General features: G+C 37.7%; 1 protein-coding gene across 3 annotated transcripts in view; it reads left to right on the top strand.

Moving 5' to 3' along the window:
* LOC148845929 (vacuolar ATP synthase subunit H family protein) overlaps window positions 1-18693 on the top strand; it is a 63795-nt gene that overhangs the window by 19862 nt on the left and 25240 nt on the right. For all 3 annotated transcript variants that reach the window (XM_088955654.1, XM_088955656.1, XM_088955655.1), the window contains 3 exons: window positions 6091-6156; window positions 6243-6360; window positions 13980-14141. In XM_088955654.1, the coding sequence (XP_088811780.1) occupies window positions 6091-6156; window positions 6243-6360; window positions 13980-14141 (346 nt within the window). The remainder of the gene's footprint in view (window positions 1-6090; window positions 6157-6242; window positions 6361-13979; window positions 14142-18693) is intronic.

The raw sequence follows: 18693 nt of genomic DNA, 5'->3' as shown, positions 1-18693 counted from the left end.
CCACTAGAGAGAAGGTCTCCATATAGTCCACCCCACACAATTGTGAATAACCTTTAGCAACAAGTCTTGCCTTCAGACGCTCCACACTACCATCCGGCAAGTATTTAACAATATACACCCATTTACAACCCACAACATGCTTACTAGGAGGAAGAGTAGTGAGCTTCCATGTTTGAGTATGCTGAAGGGCAGAGAGTTCCTCCTCCATTGCCTGTCGCCACCCAGGTGAGCTAAGAGCCTCTTGGACATTCTTAGGTATAGAAATAGATGACAACAGTGAAACAAACTGGCGGTGTGAAGCGGAAAGGCGAGAGACTGAAACAAAATTGGAAATGGGATGGAGGGTACAACTATGTTTACCTTTCTGTAAAGCAATGGGAAGATCAAGTCCTGAAGGTTTTGGGACAAGAGCAACAACAGGATCCGCAGACAAGGTAGAAGCTGGAGGAGGAGCCGGTGTCTGTCGATGAGTATACATGTGTCGGATCGGTGGTCGTTCAGTAGCTGCACTGGAGGAGGTGAAGGGTCAACCCCAACTGGAACACCCAGAGCGAGACACTGATGCTTCAGGTTCCAAGAAGAAGGGGACAAACTCAAAAAAGGTTACATCAGGACAGACATAGCACTTCCGAGTAATGGGATTGTAACACTTGTACCCTTTTTGAGTCCGAGAGTAGCCAAGAAAGACACACTTAATAGAGCGTGCATCCAACTTGTCTATCCCAGGACTCGGATTGTGAACAAAGCACACACAGCCAAAGATGCGGGGTGTTAATGGAAAGGGAGACAAGGTGGGGAACAAAATAGAGAAGGGAGACCGACCATGAAGAATGAAAGAGGGCATTCGATTAATAAGGAAACACGCTGTAAGTACAACAACACTCCAAAATCGTTTAGAAACACTCATATGATGAAGAATAGACCGAGCAGTTTCAAGGAGATGACGGTTCTTTCGTTTAGCCACCTCATTTTGTTGAGGAGTGGATGCACATGAAGTTTGATGAATGATGCCATGCTGTTATAAATACTGTTGAAAGGAAGTAAGAAAGTATTCACGACCGTTATCTGAACGAAGAACTTTGATTGGAACACCAAATTGTGTACGTATTTCAGCATGAAATTTTTGAAAAATGAAAAATAATTCACTCATTTCTTTCATTAAATAAATCCATGCCATCATTGAACAATCATCAAAAGAAGTGACAAAATATTTGTAACCATTATAAGACTATTTTAATCGGACCCCAAACATCTGAATGAACCAAAGCAAAAGGACTCAACATACGACTATCAACTCTAGGACTGAAGGGAACCCGACGATGTTTCCCATACTCACACCGTAAAGACAATAAATGACTCAAAGACGGAACTAGTATCTTGAGTGCCTTGAGAGATGGATGTCCCAATCGACAATGCCACTGTAGAGGAGTGAGTGAAGTCTGAAGTGCAACTGGCGATCCACCACCGTCAAGGTAATACAATCTACCAGCCTCATGCCCCCCGCCAATCTTCTTCCCCATCTTGAGATCCTGAAAAACACAAAAGGAAGGGAAAAATGTAATAGAGCAATTAAGAGTCTTGGTTAATTTACTAATAGACATAAGATTGAATGGAAACTTAGGGACATATAGAACAAATGATAAAGAAAGAGAAGACGTGTCAACATTACCAACACCACAGATGGGAGAAGAGAAACCGTTGGCAAGGGTAACCGTTTGAGATGTGGAAGTTTTAAAGAGGGAAGAGAACACTCTTGGAGTCCCAGTCATGTGATCAGAGGCCCTAGAGCCAATAATCCAGGGAGAGGGTTTGGATGCCAGACAAGCTATACTTGAGTGGGCAAGGGTGGCTGTAGTATGCTGTGAAGTAGCCTTGAGGAACCTCTCATACTCATCACGCAGTACACTTACCATCTCCTTCCTGGAAACAGATGTAGATGTGGAAGTTGTTAGGTCTGCCTGTTGGTTATAACTGACATCAACCCCACCAGCTACTGCATGATTGGCCCATGTAGAAGGAGGGCCATGGAGATCATAACAGAAATTCACCGAATGTCCATCCCTACCACAATGGGTACACTTCCTTGTAGAGTTACTTTTTCCTTTACCACGACCTCCCCTTGAGTCACAACCACCACCACGACCAAATACGGAACCACCACGACCTCCTTGGGAGGCATGTCCTCCCCCTCTAGTACCACGTCCACCTCCTCTGGCTATCACAAATGCTGATCTGTCAGACTGTGCTGGATTCTCTGTAGGTCCCAAATAAATCCTACGAAGCCGTGCAAAAACTTCATCAAGTGTAGGAAGAGTAGAGCCTCCCAATATTTGGGCCCTAACTGGTTCATATTCTGATTTCAACCCCACTAAGAACCTAGTGACATCTAGTTGTTCCCTCTGTTGTTGCTGAACCTTAACATCTGGAGTGAGGGGATGATAGACATTGAGTTCATTTCTGAGGTTCTTCATACTAGCATAGTACTCTTCTAGGGTTTTATTCCCTTGCTGCAGATTGAAATATTCCTGATAGAGTTGATATACCCTTGTAGTATTATCCTGCCCAAAATAAAGCTTCTTGGTATGTTCCCTTATGTCCTTAGCTGTATCTAAGCACATGAAGTTGGCACTTATTTTGGGTTCCATACCATTCCATAACCATGTCATGATTTGGGCATCTTCCTGTTCCCAGTCATCAAACCCTGAAGAGTCAGCTGGTGGTTTATCTTCCTTCACATGCTTCACTTTTCTCTTTTCCTTGAGAAAAAATTTCCACTGACTTGGCCCATGGTACATAGTTCTCACCATTAAGTTTAATTGAAGTCATCTGTACACCTAGATAGTCAGAGGGAATCACCACACTAGGTTTCTGATCACTACAACCATCTCTAGTTGCTGCCATGATGCTCTTCCAATGTTACCTCTAATCTGAATTCCCAGTCGCCAACTAAGTACTGCTGTCAGGAGTTTGATGTTCCAGACACTACAGCAGTCCCCAAACACAGATGATAGGCTCACAACCAGTCACAATCAATCAGTCCCCAAACACACAGATGTCCCAGACACTATAGCCATCCCCAAACACAGTTGATAGGTACACAAACTTTTGTTCTTGTTCACACCACTACTGTTTTCACAAAACCATGAATCACACTGACATTAATTCAGCAACTCACTGACCACATACAAGCCCTCTTGAAGCTGCTCAATAGAGATTGAGCATCACAAGCACCACCACACAACCATAGCTGTCACACATGGTACAGATCTGTCTGACCTTTTCAGAGGGCACTACAAGTCCAAAGAAAACATCAACTACTGCCACTGCAGTAACCTGTCATTCAATTCAGGTCACTTGTGACCAACAAAGGCTTCAAAACAACTACAGACCCACATAAAAGGGTCAAACATACCCTTACACCATTCAGCCACTGTAAACACAGCCTGTTCTTGGATCTTTTTCCAAGAACCAAGGCTACAAACAACCTAGTTCTCTAGGTTCTGATCAGTCCAAGCAGATTTTGAAGGCTTTCGACCCAGAAATACTGACAGCACAAAAAAAATAAAAGGTAACCAACCTCCGATGGAGAGCTTCAGTCGACCATCCACTTCTGAAGTTTTTTTTTTTCCTTGAAAAACAGTCATGTTCTGCGCAGAGAAAGGACTGAAGTGTTCTCAGGCCTAGGTCGAATCTGTATTCTCCATTTTCAGCCCAGAAAGAAGAAAGAAACAAAAATGAGGTCACGAATAGAGAGGAGCAGGGGAGGAGATCTAGAGAGCAACGTCCTGCTCTGATACCATGTTTTTCCTGTAGCCAGTAGTTCGAAGAAGAAGAAGAAGAAGAAGAAGAAGAAGAAGAAGAGAACAGTCAAACATGATAGCTTAAACCCTATCAGTCGACCCTAATATGGATTAGCCTCTAATTAGTAGTACAAAGACTAAACTGCCCCCACTTAAGTATGGGACAGGAAGTCTCTATTAAAACTGCCACATAAGCACATAACTTAACAGAAATAAAATGACTAATCTACCCTTATTTGGCTAGCTCTAACAGGTACCTTCATCTTTAAGACCTCCTCCGTAAGGCTTTCCAGACTTGTGATATTTTCAAACAATTTTGAATTGTCCACTCCCTGAAGACCACGTAACCAATTTCCTCAACCTTCTCATCTTCTACCTTTCTTCCTTCACACCACAAGGAGGCTTCAATGGCAGTCACCAACCAAACAGAGTAGAAAGATCCATGTGACCACACTTTCACCAACCTCGGAATATTTTCAGGGCAAACATTGCTCAAACTAACAGCTGCTGAAAGCAAGTCTTTCACAAAAACGCCATCCAATCGGGCCTTGCACAGTGAGGCAATGGAGCAGAAAACTTCTGTTCTCCACAAATGAAAGGGAAAACCCATCAACCGGACTAGAACTCTGTCTTCTACACTGAAACTCTTAGAGTTGGACTGAGGAGCCCATCTGGAAACAGTGATTGTACCTGTAGCCAACTTCAAACAGATGGTGTCTATCCCAACCTCCAACCCTACCAGCTCCAGAAGCGCCTTACAGTCCTCAAAGGGAGTTAAAATAATGGTGCATTTCAACTTGAGTTCTTTTATTAAATCCTCGGCAACAAGTCTCCAATCTTCTGGTGGTTCGTTAGCAGTCATCACTAATTTCTTCTGCCATTTTTTCTTTGAGGTATAAGTGATTATTGTACCATCAATTGCAGCCTGACCCACAGGCATCAATCCATCAGCCTTATCAGAATGCCTCTGCTCCACTTATGCAAAATCTTTACCTCTCTCCAGCTTTTTATCTGCATCTCTCCAAGTTCCTTGTGCTCCTTTGACCTAGGTTGAGAAATCCTTCAGAGTGCTTAAGATTTCTCTCCAACCAGCTGCAGACTTTCCTTCTGGGAAGCAAGTCATTTGTTTTTTCCCGTCTCCAAAGTATTCCGCGAGCGCCAAAAATCTGCCCTTAGCATTCTGTTTTCTCTCAGTTACATACTTCCTGTTACCTTCCTCTAGAGACCCTTCACACACCTGTTTCCTCTTCATCTGAGTTGATTTTTCAACGAAGAGTATGAGCCAATTAGTTACCTCTACCCTAACCAGGATCACCATCGCTCTTTTCATCTCCCTAATCTTCAGTGCTGGATTCTTATTTACCTTGTTGAAACTCTGGAACAGGAACTGCTTGGCTTCGATCTTCACCAATCTTCTCCAAGTTTCTGTCTGCACTAACTTTCCTTCCTCCATTTTCCTTTTCCTCTTCACTCCCAGGAGATGTGAAACAATGACCAATTCTAAATCATAGATTATCACTCCTTATCTTAACCTTTCTGGCATTCCTTTTTATGTGTGCAAAAGCAATATTGTAAACCAAATATTATGTATTATTCCTTTATTGCATATTTAAGTTTCTATTGACTTCTTCAGTTCTTCTGCTATTGCATCAATATCTTCATTTTAGAATATTTTTTTTTCTTGTGGCTTACTAGTCATCTTCTCACTGGATTTAATACCAAAAAAATCATCCTCAGTGCATTGGTAACACTGCTCATCACATTGGAATTTTACCATATGTGCACCACTTATGGCCTAGACAATTTACCCTATCTTGTAGATGAAACTATTTCCCTGTTTTTAAGATTATTTTTTGATGCCAAAAGTATTTAATGGATATCTTTAAAACAGCTCTTTAATTCTGCCCTTTTTTATGGTATTGTTGGGAAGGTAGTCAAGTTAATGAGTTCTCTGTCTGAGATACAGAGTTTCTTGACTTACTTATAGGTATCATTTTCCTGTTCTCTTGCCCTTTTTCTTATGTATCCTTTTCTTGCTCCTGTAAGGAATGACTTGCTTTGAGTATAGGACTCTAAAAGAGCGAGGGGAAGATTCCTGTAGTCAACCTAAAAAAATTTGGGGTTAAGACTCAGCTGATTCTCGTCCTCAATTATGGGTTTCCAATTTATTGTCTAAGTACAATTATTGAATTGTAAATATCAGTGGTGATGCTTGTTAATTATTATACTATTTTATTTAAGTGGCAATTTACAACAAAGCTAAAAGAACCAACACTTTCTTCATTTTCAGATTGCTTTGGAAAGGTAATTGGTTCATACAAGAGAAGAGCTGTAAGATATTGTCTTTAATAGTAAGGTACCTGAAAGTTGAAACTTTTCATCCTTGAACATGTTGAAGTTTTGACACCTTGGTTAAGTATGCCTTATTCTGTCTAATTGCAGTGTTAGACCAAAAACCCATGATGGTATTATTGCAAATGGAGATGCCTCTCATTCAAATAAAAAGTCTACTACTATTGATGATGTGTTGAAAGGATTGGTCGAATGGCTCTGTGCTCAAGTTAGTAAATGGCTTTATGTTTGTTTCCATTAGATGTTCTAATTGTTTTTCTCCATTAGTCGTGCAATATTCCAAGTATTAAAATGTCCTTTTGTAGACTATTGCAATGACAGGTTCATGTACCTTCAATTTTTAATGTAAGTAAGGATTGTTAGCTCTATTATTTCCCTTAATCGACTGTACTGGTGCTACCATATTCCTTAAATCTATCTGAAGTGGTTAATTGATGCAGGAACCAACATGTCAAATCTGAGATTTCTGATTTTTATGTATTTTTGGAAAACGAGGTTACAATTTTTAGTAGCTATTTTCTGACAAGTCATTAGTAGTTTACCTAGATTGCATTAGTTGTTGGCTTTCCTAGTTGTATGAGTTAGTTTTCCTAATTACAAAATAAGTTATGCTTACAAGTCAAAATCATGTTAGTAGGGTCATAGTCCTAAGTAAGGTTTGTCCTATTCTTTTTAGTCCTTTGTCAACTAGAATCCTTATTTGAGTCTGAAGTCATGTTCAGTCTAATAGTCTTTCTCTTATTCCCAGTTGGTGTGTGTAGTAGTGTCTAACATATCAGATTTATTAAAATTAAATCAAAGAATGAGAAAGATGTGCGGAGTAAAATTTGGCAAGCATCCCTTTACAATTTAGGCTAGCTCCTGCTACCTAACTCACATATTGCATTTATTTGCTTTGCGTATATCATTTACAACTCAGAGACCTGATGGACAACCTTCCACTATAACTGATATCTGTACATTTCCCTTGTCTGTTTTTCTCTAGTCGGAATAGTTGTTAGCTTTCCTGGTTGTATTAGGAGTTAGTTTTCTTAATTACAAAGCGAGCTAACAAGACAAAAGCATGTTAGTACATAGCCCTAAATATGATTTGTCCTATTTTTCATTAGAGGTGTCAATTGGACTGGTTTTGGTCCAACCCGATCCAGTCCAATGTGAGTCCACTTACAAATGGACTGAACCCAATCTAGTCCAAATCTAATACAAACCAAATTCAATCCAATCCATTAAAATGTAAATGGACTGGATTGGATCCAATCCAAACCGAATGAAATATCAAAATTTATATAAGAAAACAGAACATATAAAAAATTACAAAAATATAGTAAAATGAAGAAATCTGAAAATTACAGAAATTTACCCTTTTGGCATTGAAAAAGTCATAAAAGTACTTTGATAAAAGTACTTCCATAGAAGTGCTTTTATAAAAGTACTTTTGTATAAGTGTTTTTGTAAAAGTACTTTTCTAGAAGTGCTTTTAAAGAGTGCTTTTGTAAAAATGCTTTCGTACAAGTACTTTTATAAGAGTACTTTCATAAAAGTGCTTTCGTAAAAGTTCTTTCATAAAAGTGCTTTTGTAAAAGTGCTTTTATAAAAGTGCTTTTGTAAAAGTGCTTTTATAAAAGTACTTTCATAAAAGTGCTTTCGTAAAAGTTCTTTTATAAAAGTACATCCATAAAAGTGCTTTCATAAAAGTACTTCCGTAAAAGTACTTTTGTAAGTGCTTTTATAAAAGTACTTCCATAAAAGTGCATTCATAAAAGTACTTTTAGAAAAGTACTTCTGTAAAAGTTCTTTTGTAAAAGTGCTTTTGTAAAAGTACTTTCGTGAAAGTGCTTTTATTAAAGTGCTTTCGTAAAAGTGCTTTTATAAAACTGTTTCTATGAAAGGGCTTTCATAAAAACACTTTTGTGAAAGTGCTTTCGTAAAAGTATTTTTGTAAGTCTTTCTAAAAGTACTTTTCATAAAATTGCTTTTGTAAGGACTTGCATAAAAGTGATTTTATGCTGGCTTCAGTTCTGATTGGTTTCAAATTGGACAAGGGTTTGGCCTCATGATCGGAATATTGAAATTTGGTTTAGGTCCAATTCAGATTAATAAGAATATGGACCAATTTATTTTGGATTGGTCCAATCCAATAATTATATCAGACCGTCCAAATCCAATTTGATAAGGTTTAGATCAGATTGGATTCAATTCAAAACCGGTCGGTTGACACCCCTATTTTTCATAGGCCTTTGTCAACTAGGATCAGTCTGAAGTCAAATTTAGTCTTAAGTTAACTAGTTTTTGCCTTTTTCCCAGTTGGTGTGTAGTAATTTCTAACTCATCAGATTTATTAAAATTTAATAAAAGATTGGGAAAGTTGTATGGAGTAAAATTTGCCAAGCATCCCTTTACAATTTAGGCTAGTCCCTGCTACCTAACCCACATTGTACAAGTATTTGATTACATATATCATTTACAACTGAGAAAACTGATGGACAACCTCCCAATATAACTGATATCTGTACATTTCCCTTGTCTTTGTAATGCATCAGGAAGACCATTAAGAGATCATTGGGTCCAAGTGTAGGAAGATTGTGGTGTCCTAGCCAAATTTCTCACTTATCACAAAAATGTGTCTATGCTGTGAAGATCCTGTACTTTTGTTTTTGAGCCAGTCTGTTGTGACTCAGCAGTTTCTAGTTCCCTTTCACTTCAATATCTTTGTAACTGAGATATCTTCCCAGTAAGACAGTGTTGCTAGTGATACAAGAGGTACACTTAGGTGCACAGGCAAGGCATATGTTAGGGTATGTGTCTCACCTAGGTTCCAGGCACAGGTGCACGGCACTTTCAAAAGGTGCACGCCTGGTGTGCCTTGTGCTTCGAAAACCTATGTTTGCTAATGTTGCTCATTCATTCATCCTAATAAAAGATATTTTTAAAAGACACTGAAGGTTATAAAAAACTTTTTTATAGGATTAAGAAATTAAGATCTTGATATGAACATTTTTGGGCTTGCCTCGACGGGCTTGGTACTAAGGATGCTCGTAGAATCAGGAATGCATAATGTTTAACATCACATTAGCTATTTGAAGTAATGAAACTGGGAAAAAAATAAAGAGATTAAGAGTTTACATGCTTGAATATGTTTTATATGTTATGCTTGATTTTATTTTAAATTTTCATTTTAAATATGTTTTACATGTTATCTTTGTGGATTTTAATTTGAGATAATAGGTTTTTGTAAAACATTTATTTTAAAATTTAAGTTTAAATTTTCAATTAACATTTTGCATTTTTTGGCATTTGTTTTTTAAAATTTTACCTTTTTTTGCATTTTTTTCACCTTGCTTAAAAAAGGTTCTTGCCTCAACTTGTGCCTCGGGCTTCGGGCACAAAATGGCCCTTGCACTTTTTTGCGCCTTGTGCTTTTAAAACACCGAGTGTTGCAAGTATCAGATGAAAATCAGGGAGGTCTTTGGAGAAGAGTGGTGGAGGCAAAGTATGGCTCTAGTATTTCAATGTGGGAGCTGGCCATTTCAAATCAAAATTATGGGTGCTTAGTGTGGAAGGAGGTTGAGAAAATGTGACACCTTTTCTCAAAAGGGCTAAAGTTCAAAATTGGAGATGACCTTAAGAGTAAAATTCTGGGAAGATGTGTGGTGCAGAGACAGACCTTTGAAGGAAGTTTATAATTCCCTTTATGAGGTAGCATCAAACAAAGAAGCAAGCGTGGTTGAGAGAAGGTGCAGAATGGAGAAGTGGTCTGGGTCCCTCAGTTCAGGAGGCATTTGAATGTCTGGGAGGTAGAGACAATGGTTGATTTGCTGCAGAGGCTGTGTAGCATCCAAGTAGAGGTTAGAAGGCTTTGGATTTGGGACAAATCTGGAATCTTTTCAATTAAATCCTTCTACAATTATTTATCCAGGTCGGATGGTCAGTAATTCCAATCAAGATTGTTTAGTGCAAAAATGTGCCCACAAAGGTGTCTTTCCTTGTGTGAACTATCTATTTGAATAGAATCCTAACCAAGAACAATTTGGTGAGGAAGGGCATGCAGTTGAACTCCACTAACAGTGCGCTTTGTGAGGAGCATGAGGAATCTGTGAGTCACTTGATGCTTCATTGTAAGTTTTATTTTGAAGTGTGGTCCAAAGTTTGGAACTTTTTTGAGGTGAAAGGTTGCTACCCAGAATCAGTAGCAGATTTTATGAATGGCTGGTATTTAAGGGGACTATCCAAGAAAGGAAAGCTTGCCTGGAACCTGAACCCTGCAGCAGTATTTTGGTGCCAGGAGAGAAACGTGAGAATCTTCAAGCTTAAATGTAGATCTTCAGATTCAGTTTTTCAGAAAATTGTGGGAAAATTTTGTTATTGGCTTTCTGTAAACAAAGTGTTTAGGGATAGAAATTACAATTGTCTTTTTGCTGTTGAAAATCTTTTTGTAAATCAGGGCCAGAGGGTAGAGGGCTGCATAGGCAGATTTTTGTAAATCCATGTATTAGCTTCTTGTTGTACGTGTTTTCTTTCTATAATGAATTCTACTTTACCTATTCTCAAAGAAAAAAAAAAAAGAAAAGAAAAGAGAAAAAAAATCAGAAGCAAATCATGTCTGGAAGTCCGAGTTGGTAAATTGTCAAATTGATTCGTAGACACATCTATTAAAAAAGTATAGACTAGTAAAATATTCCTTATAAAAAGGTTTAAATTTTTATTTTTTAATGATGGTTCCTAGAGGTAATACATTCAATTGCATTCATTATATATGTATATTGTCAACTTATTTATGTCAATTAAGCAAGTAGATAAAGGAAATTGTTATGTTGAAGTGTCCATCACGAACCCATATAGTGCCAGAATCCAATACGTGTCCAGCAAGGATGCTTCATCCACTTGGGAGAGTCCATGCAAGACAAATAACAAAGAAAGCACCATCTTGCCCATTCCTTCCTAATTTCCTAGTACAGAGGCTGGCGATACACAGTCCTCTTATATTGATAACAAAGATAACCCCTATAAAAACCTAAGACCTCTTTATCATTTCTCCGACATACACTCATCCTGCATACCTTTCAATTCGTTTTTTTTTGATAGGTAACGGAATTTATTAATAATAAAAAAAGAATAAAGTATGTATAAGGCTTAGAATCCCAAAATAGGCCAGACTAGCCACCTATCCCATAGTTACAGTACTACAACCACCAAGAATTTGTTATATACCCCTTGTTTAGCCAAAGCATCAGCCCTTGCATTTACTGATCTTTGCACCCATTGAAAGGTTATAACTACTTGCCTAGCCAGACAATTTATCTCCTTGTTGACTACTTGTTTATGCCGCCACATTGCCTTGTTGTTCCTAAGCTAACTGATTACAACTTTGAAATCTCCTTCCACTACAATATTTTTCAAATTCAGTTGTTTTGCCTCCCTCAGTCCTTGTTCTACAGTTAACACCTAAGCTCTTATTGAATTCCTGCATCCAATAGGTCCTGAAGATAGTGCTATTACAGTGCCACTGGCATATCTAAAGACTCCTCCCTCCCCAGATGGGACTGGATTGCTGATGCTGCTTCCATCAAAGATTAATTTAATGAGTTTCTTGTGAGGTGGTTCCCATTATCTTCGAAGCACCGCCCCTTCAGTTGATGAGTTGGCTACCACTCTAAGGATATCATCCATGGAAAACGGGCCAAAGATATCCAAAATTTTCAGCAAGTTACCACTTCAATTTTGATGCAATCAAGTAAATCTTCCTTAGAAGTTAGAACGGCACTTGCCATTGAAGATTATTTCAATCCTCTCGTCCCAAATTGTCCAAATAACAGCTACCTTTGTGCATCTCCACATGATTTTACCTCTTTTTCTTTGCTGGGGAAATGTTGTTGGACCAAACAATTCTGCTACATCAGCTAGAGGGACCTGCATCCAAATAGCAAGAAAACCACTCTGAAATAAATGAAACAAATGAACAGGAGATTAGTAGATGGAAAGAAGACTCTCCACTAGCCAAAGACATATTATAAACATGTGGAGAAAGACACCATCTGGATCTCTTCTTTTGAGGTTTATCACATTATTTAAAGATAACACACATTCACAACCTTTACACCTTCTAATCTCTTTAAGGATTTTCAACCTCTCCTTTTCTAATTCCTTAAACAATTTTCTAGCTTTCTCCTCTCTACGTATGAAAGACACCATAACAATCCCTTTAAGGATTAATGGGGCCAGAATGCTAAAGTCGCACCATAATAATTCCTGAAGACACCTCTAATGTCTGAGTCCCTTGGGTTGCCTGAACTACATCCATCAAAGTTTAATTTTATAAAGTCAATGCAGGGGGAACCAAATGATCTATATGATACTCCTAAATGTGGAAAAATACCACATATTGCCACCCCCTTATGATATCATCTGAAGTGTTTTCAATTAGCAATTCTATGGTATTGGTTTCTTCCTTGGATCTTTTTTTTTGGCATCTCTCCTCGTAGACTTTATCAATTCTTAGCTGTTCTTGTTAATCTCCACATAATATTCTCTCTCTTGTTAGTTAGATAAACTAAAAAGTCCTTGAAAAGGCTTTGTATGTCATTTATCAAAAGGAAAAGGCTCCCTGGAGATGTCCATCTACTTCCAAAAAATAAAAAATAAAAGCTCTCAAATATTAGAAATAAACATTGCAAAAGATCAATAAATATGCAGTTTCATTACTTGCCTTGCATAAAAAGCATATGTGAGGTGATGGACACTAATTAAGTCTCCCTTCGGAAAGACTTCATAGGTATTGATTCTTGGTTGCTCTAACTTCCATGTCCATCTACTTCCAAAAAATAAAAATTAAAAGCTCTCAAATATTAGAAATAAACATTGCAAAAGATCAATAAATATGCAGTTTCATTACTTGCCTTGCATAAAAAGCATATGTGAGGTGATGGACACTAATTAAGTCTCCCTTCGGAAAGACTTCATAGGTATTGATTCTTGGTTGCTCTAACTTCCATGTCATATCTCTTAATCGTAGAGAAAGTTGAGTCGAATTGAATCGTGAATTGTATCGTAAATCGTAAGATTATTTCTGATTTTTTACAAACTTGTCAAAAAATTAAATATATATATATATATTAAAAGGCTAAATATATATACCCTATTCTTAATTTATATGCGCCTTATATATACCTAAAACAATAGAATTTACCACTTAATCACTTATGCAATAGAAGCCTAAGATGATATAATCAAGTTTGACTTGAAAGTCAAATAAATCCACATACAATGGCTCTTTAACCTACATGTGATGAGAAATAAACTAAATTTCTAGTCTTAAATGATGTAAATAAATTAATTTCTAGTAAGGGCATTAAAAAAGTCTCCCTTGGCAAAACTAAGTATAAACAATAAAATAAAAAAACCTCTTGTACAGAATCTATACTGTTTGATACTTAATACAACACTTTACCTTTTCAAGAAAAAAAAAAGAAATAAAATAACAAAGTAGAAAACTAATTCTTAATGAATTTATTTGAATTGTAGAAATCGTAAAAGCGTAAGATTTATGAATCAAATTGTAGGATTCAAACAAAAATCATAGCTATATATGAGCATTACTCCTAGTTGTCTAATTTTACTTCATATCATTCGTATAGTTTTTAATGCACTACCATTTTCCTGACTTGTACCATGGTTAGAAATTGTTTTGGATGATTTTTTTTCTTTATTGAACTTCTCAATCAGCTTTTGTTGTTTATGTTCAACTTTCTTTTTCAATATCAGTTGATAAGGTGCATTGTTTAGAAATTAGAATCTTCATATTGTGGTTTTGATATAACAAGTTATCTGCAGCTGAAGAAGCCATCACATCCTTCCCATGGCATGCCAACCGCCATCAGCTCCCTATCAACTTTGCTGAAGGAACCCTTGGTCAGATCTTCATTTGTTAAATTAGATGGAGTGAAGCTTCTCATTCCTTTGATTTCTCCAGCATCAACTCAGCAATCTATCCAGGTAATCTGAGGTTTTTATTCCTTTCTATATTTAGTAATTTGGTGTGTAATCATGTAAGCATAAAATCTTCTATCTATTTATATGAACAGAATGTAAATTTTACTGTCCGGAGCTGGGGAAACACTCAGACTATATTGACATTTTTAATGTGATTAAGTTTGGGATGGTGATGTCTGTGCATGCATATATGTGACAAAAGGAACTATAGAGATTGGGAGGGAAAGAAAAAAAAAGATGGAAAAGGATAAACCTTACTGAAATTGACACCAACATAACCTTTAATCTTCTCACCTAGAATTTGTAAACACAGGCATCTTTGGTGTTTTAGAATCTCACCAAATTAAGTATTACGAAGAAATGAGTTTATTTCCTTAAAAAGATCTGTACTAATAGACATTGTAATGTCCATCTCTTCTGGGTAGTCCTATTCATGGTAAACTTGAAGAAAGAATTAAACAACTCCTAATCTAACCACAACCAAAACCTATCTTGACCTTGACCCCCATCTTACAATATTGCTAGTCTCGACTCTAAAAAGATCCTTATTCAAATTTACAATATGCTAAAAAATTGTGATTTAATGGAGAGCTAGTGGACTGGGACCTAGGTCCTGGGCCATTGGGGTTCAGCGGTAGGACTGTATTGTATTCAATCCTGGTCCCCTACACCCTCCACTTGAATCTCGTTGGGTGGTTGGGGAGGGGCGCTTCTTCCTTTTCTATATTAATAAAGTCTCCTGATTATTGGTTAATGGTTTAGATTTCTGATAAATAGTAAGGCAGGATATTATCCTTCCTAGCAGATCACATTTTTTCAGCTTGCCACAGCAAATTATCAATGGTTTGGATCTTCATCTTCCTGGCAGACAAAGAAAATGATCTTGGCAAGTACTTGGGCATCCTGATTCTAAATCCAAGAAATCTTCTGAAAAGCACTAAACATTGCCTTGTAGCAAGACCTGGTAGGAAAACAGCCAGAACTCTCCCACATCCACACCCTAGAATCCCTAGAGTTAGGGTCAAGGCTGGCAGCATGTAGTCTACCAAGCAAAGTTTTTGGTATCTCCAGCTCTCAATGGTTCAAGTTCCTGTGGAATCTAGGGACCCACAACAGCTGATTGTTCATGTATTCAACAAATTCTCTCACTGAACGGTCCTGTAGGAAGCAATACTGTTAAGAGAAGGAAACCTCTCACAAAAAGGGTGACCAAAACACCAAATGTCTTTCCAAAATAAAATATGTTCCTCATTCACAAGCTTCAGTCTGATGTGTTTTTGGAATTCAGGCAGCAACCTTATTATCCCTTTCCAAACACAGGTACCATAAGATTATTGGGGTGTCAATGTTGACCAATCCATGGGAGTCCTACCATATTTACACAATTACACCCAATAACTTGCCACCAAAGGTAGAAATAAAAAAAAAATGCCACCAAAGATGTTTTTTTCTTTCCAAATCTCTACAACCACTTACAAGGAAGAGCATCATCATGATTTTTAAGCATCTTGATCCCAATTCCACCTTTGTCTTTGGCTCACAGATTGTGTCCCAAGCATCCTTGTGAACTTTTTTCTTCATTGAGTCCGTCCCATTGGAAATCCTTGCATGTCTTCTCTAGCACCTGTGCTACCGAACCTGGCAGGGTAAATAATGCTAAATATTAGGTAGGCAGGTTGGAGATCATACTTTGTATAAGTTTGATTTTATCCCCTTTGGATAGGTATCTTATTTTCCAACCAGAAAGCTTGCACTTGAAGTACTCAATGGTAGGATCCCAGATGGCATTAGATTTGTAATTGTCCTCTAATGGGAGACCATGGTACTTTTTCAGCAAAGACCCCACTCTACACCCCAAAGTTCTAGCTAACTCTTCAATTTGAGGGAATTTTTTTTATGGTAGAAAATAAATTTTCGTTAAAATAAATAAGAGATACATCCTGGCAAGTGATAAGGTATCACCACATACAAGACAAGAGCATAAAACTACTAATCTAATCATACAGGATTTTCCAGATTACATAATTGAAGCCCCTACACTTCCCCAAGTTTATTCCCAAGATCCAACTTAGTGACTTGTCTATATTCTGGGAATATCAGCACCCACTCTGAACAGCTTTGCTAGTTGCTGCCACTATCATCTCCATTGTCCAAGATTTGTCTTCAAAAGTTCTTTTATTCCTTTCCTTCCAGATATTCCAACATATTGCAAAAGTGATATGATACAATTCCAGATTATTTTTGTTTTTCTGCATCCTCATATCTTTGGCCAGGTCCACCAGGAGGAAAAATTTTCTGTAGGTGATCTTGGATGAAAATCTCTTGCCCCAAACATGGCTGTGAACAATTTCCAGATAAAACCAGCAAATTTAAAGAAGAAAATGTTTTCCTCCTGTTCATACAAAGATGGAACATGTTAGCCATATTAAATCCTCTTGATTTCAGGTGGTCCACAGTCAAAATGCTGCCCATGCCACAAGCCACGCAAAGGCTTCTACCCTATAGGGCACCGGGTTTCCCCAAACACCTCCAACTTGATATGAACTTGAATGGTCCCCTACAGGAATAAGGTAGTGTTTATGCCAGATTGAATTCCAATTCAGAAGCCACTTCAAAACAAATGAGCAAACAGCAAAGGAACAACAAATCTGCTTGATTTGTCCTTGAAAAAATTAGACTGTTTTCCAGAAACTGAAGTAAAGCACATACAGCCCTCTATACCAAAATGAAAGTTTTATAGGACAGATATAAGACCAGAACTTTTTTCTGGGTTCCTGTGAGTTGGAGAACAAGTGTATGAGACAGAACCATTCCCATGATTAATGGTCAAGAGTAGTTTCTTCCACCAAAAAGTTGGGTTTTCTCAGTCTACCTAAGATTTTAACCTTTGGAAAGGTGTAATGAAGGATTTTAATGATAATGCTGCTTTGACAAATTTCAAAGTGGAAGATGGTTCTAGAATTAGATTTTGGGAACATAATTGAGTTGGAGTAGATATTTTTTATTTGCTTTGCCCTTGCCATTATGGGTCTCAACTCAATCTGGAAGTATGATTAGTTGGTTTTATATCCTGTGTGGTTCAATTTTTTGTAACCTGGTTTTTCAAAGACACCTTATAAATGGATAGATTGATGAAGGTATTCTGCTTATTAAAGAATTGGTGGATGTTCTTAATTGTCTGGATCAAATAGATAAAATCATGTGGAAAGAAATATCTGGAGCAGCTTTCATGGTTCAGTCCTTTTATGTGGTTCTTGAATCAGAGTGGAGTGGGGTGGTAAACTTTGTATGGGACACTAGAGAGGTTTCTTCTACTCCACATATGGGGTTTGTGTGTGGAATTGGATTTCAAAGCTTCAACCTTAGTTTGATATTTGTTCTAAGTTCGTTGTGGGAGATGGGAGTAGAATCACATTTAGGAATATGAATGGTGTGGAAATGGTAGGTTGTGTGATGTGTCCAAGGCTGAGCTCGAGGAACATTCCGGTTAATCAATGCTTTGAAGTCAGAGAAGTAATTAAATTATTTGGTTTCCAGGTTTCAGATGTCTTTTGTTTGATAGAAAGTTGAACAAATGTTCTAAATTGTTGGCCAAGGTGGAAGAAGTGAAGGTGGATGTAGGCAAACCTGACATTAGATGATGGATGAATGTAAGGATGGGAAATTTCCTGTTAAATCCTTTTATTTGGCATTAATGATGACCAAATGAGATTAACAGCCTTTCAAGTGTTTGGCCTCCTAGAATGAAGGCATTTTCTTGAATTTTATCATTGGATAGTGTTCTTACAATTGATCATATGAATGTTAGTGATTTTCAGATTCCAACTAGATGTGTCATGTGCAAACTGCTCGAAGAAGATGCTTGCCATTTGTTCTTTGATTTCCAGGTTGCAAAATTTGTTTGGTTGTTCTTTTGTTCATTACTTATGCTGCTGTTTGTATGCCCACAACAACCACATGAGATTTTCACTAAATGGCCAAGGTGGGCAGGTAGCAAAAAAAGCTTTTTATTTTGAAGTATCATTCTTATGGAGGGATTGGGAGGATGAAAAGAAGATTTACATTGTAAAGTGGGAGCAAGCGTGCCTTCCCTAAGGAAGTTGGTGGGTTGGGAATTAGGAAGTTGAAAGAATTTAATTTTGCTCTTCTCAGTAAATGGTTATGGAGATTTGCTTCTGAGAGGAATGCATGGTGGAGAAATCTTATTGCGGCAAAGTATGGAGTGGTATGGGGTGATTGGAGAACTAAGGATCCTCATCCAAATGGGGGAAAATCTCTTTGGGCAGGTATCTCGAAGAGCATCCCTCTCTTCCTGAATGGGATCAGATTTAAGGTTGGTAAGGGGACAGAATCAAGTTTTGGAAGGATCCCTGGTGTTTAGAGGGTTCCTTGGCTGATGTTTTTCCCCGTCTGTTCCAAATTTCAGTTAATCAAGACTCGTCAGTTGCTGATAACATAAGCATCTCTGGTGATTCCATCATTTGGACTCCTCTGTGTAGGAGAAGTTTGTTGGATTGGGAAGTGGAGGAGTATGCGGTGCTGTTGTAGCTCCTTC

Source organism: Nelumbo lutea, chromosome 7, assembly GCF_056320005.1.
Source record: "Nelumbo lutea isolate HS-2025 chromosome 7, American lotus-T2T, whole genome shotgun sequence".
Classification (NCBI taxonomy): Eukaryota; Viridiplantae; Streptophyta; class Magnoliopsida; order Proteales; family Nelumbonaceae; genus Nelumbo; species Nelumbo lutea.
The sequence above is the reverse complement of the archived record's forward strand: the minus strand, read 5'-3'. Positions and strand labels throughout refer to the sequence as shown.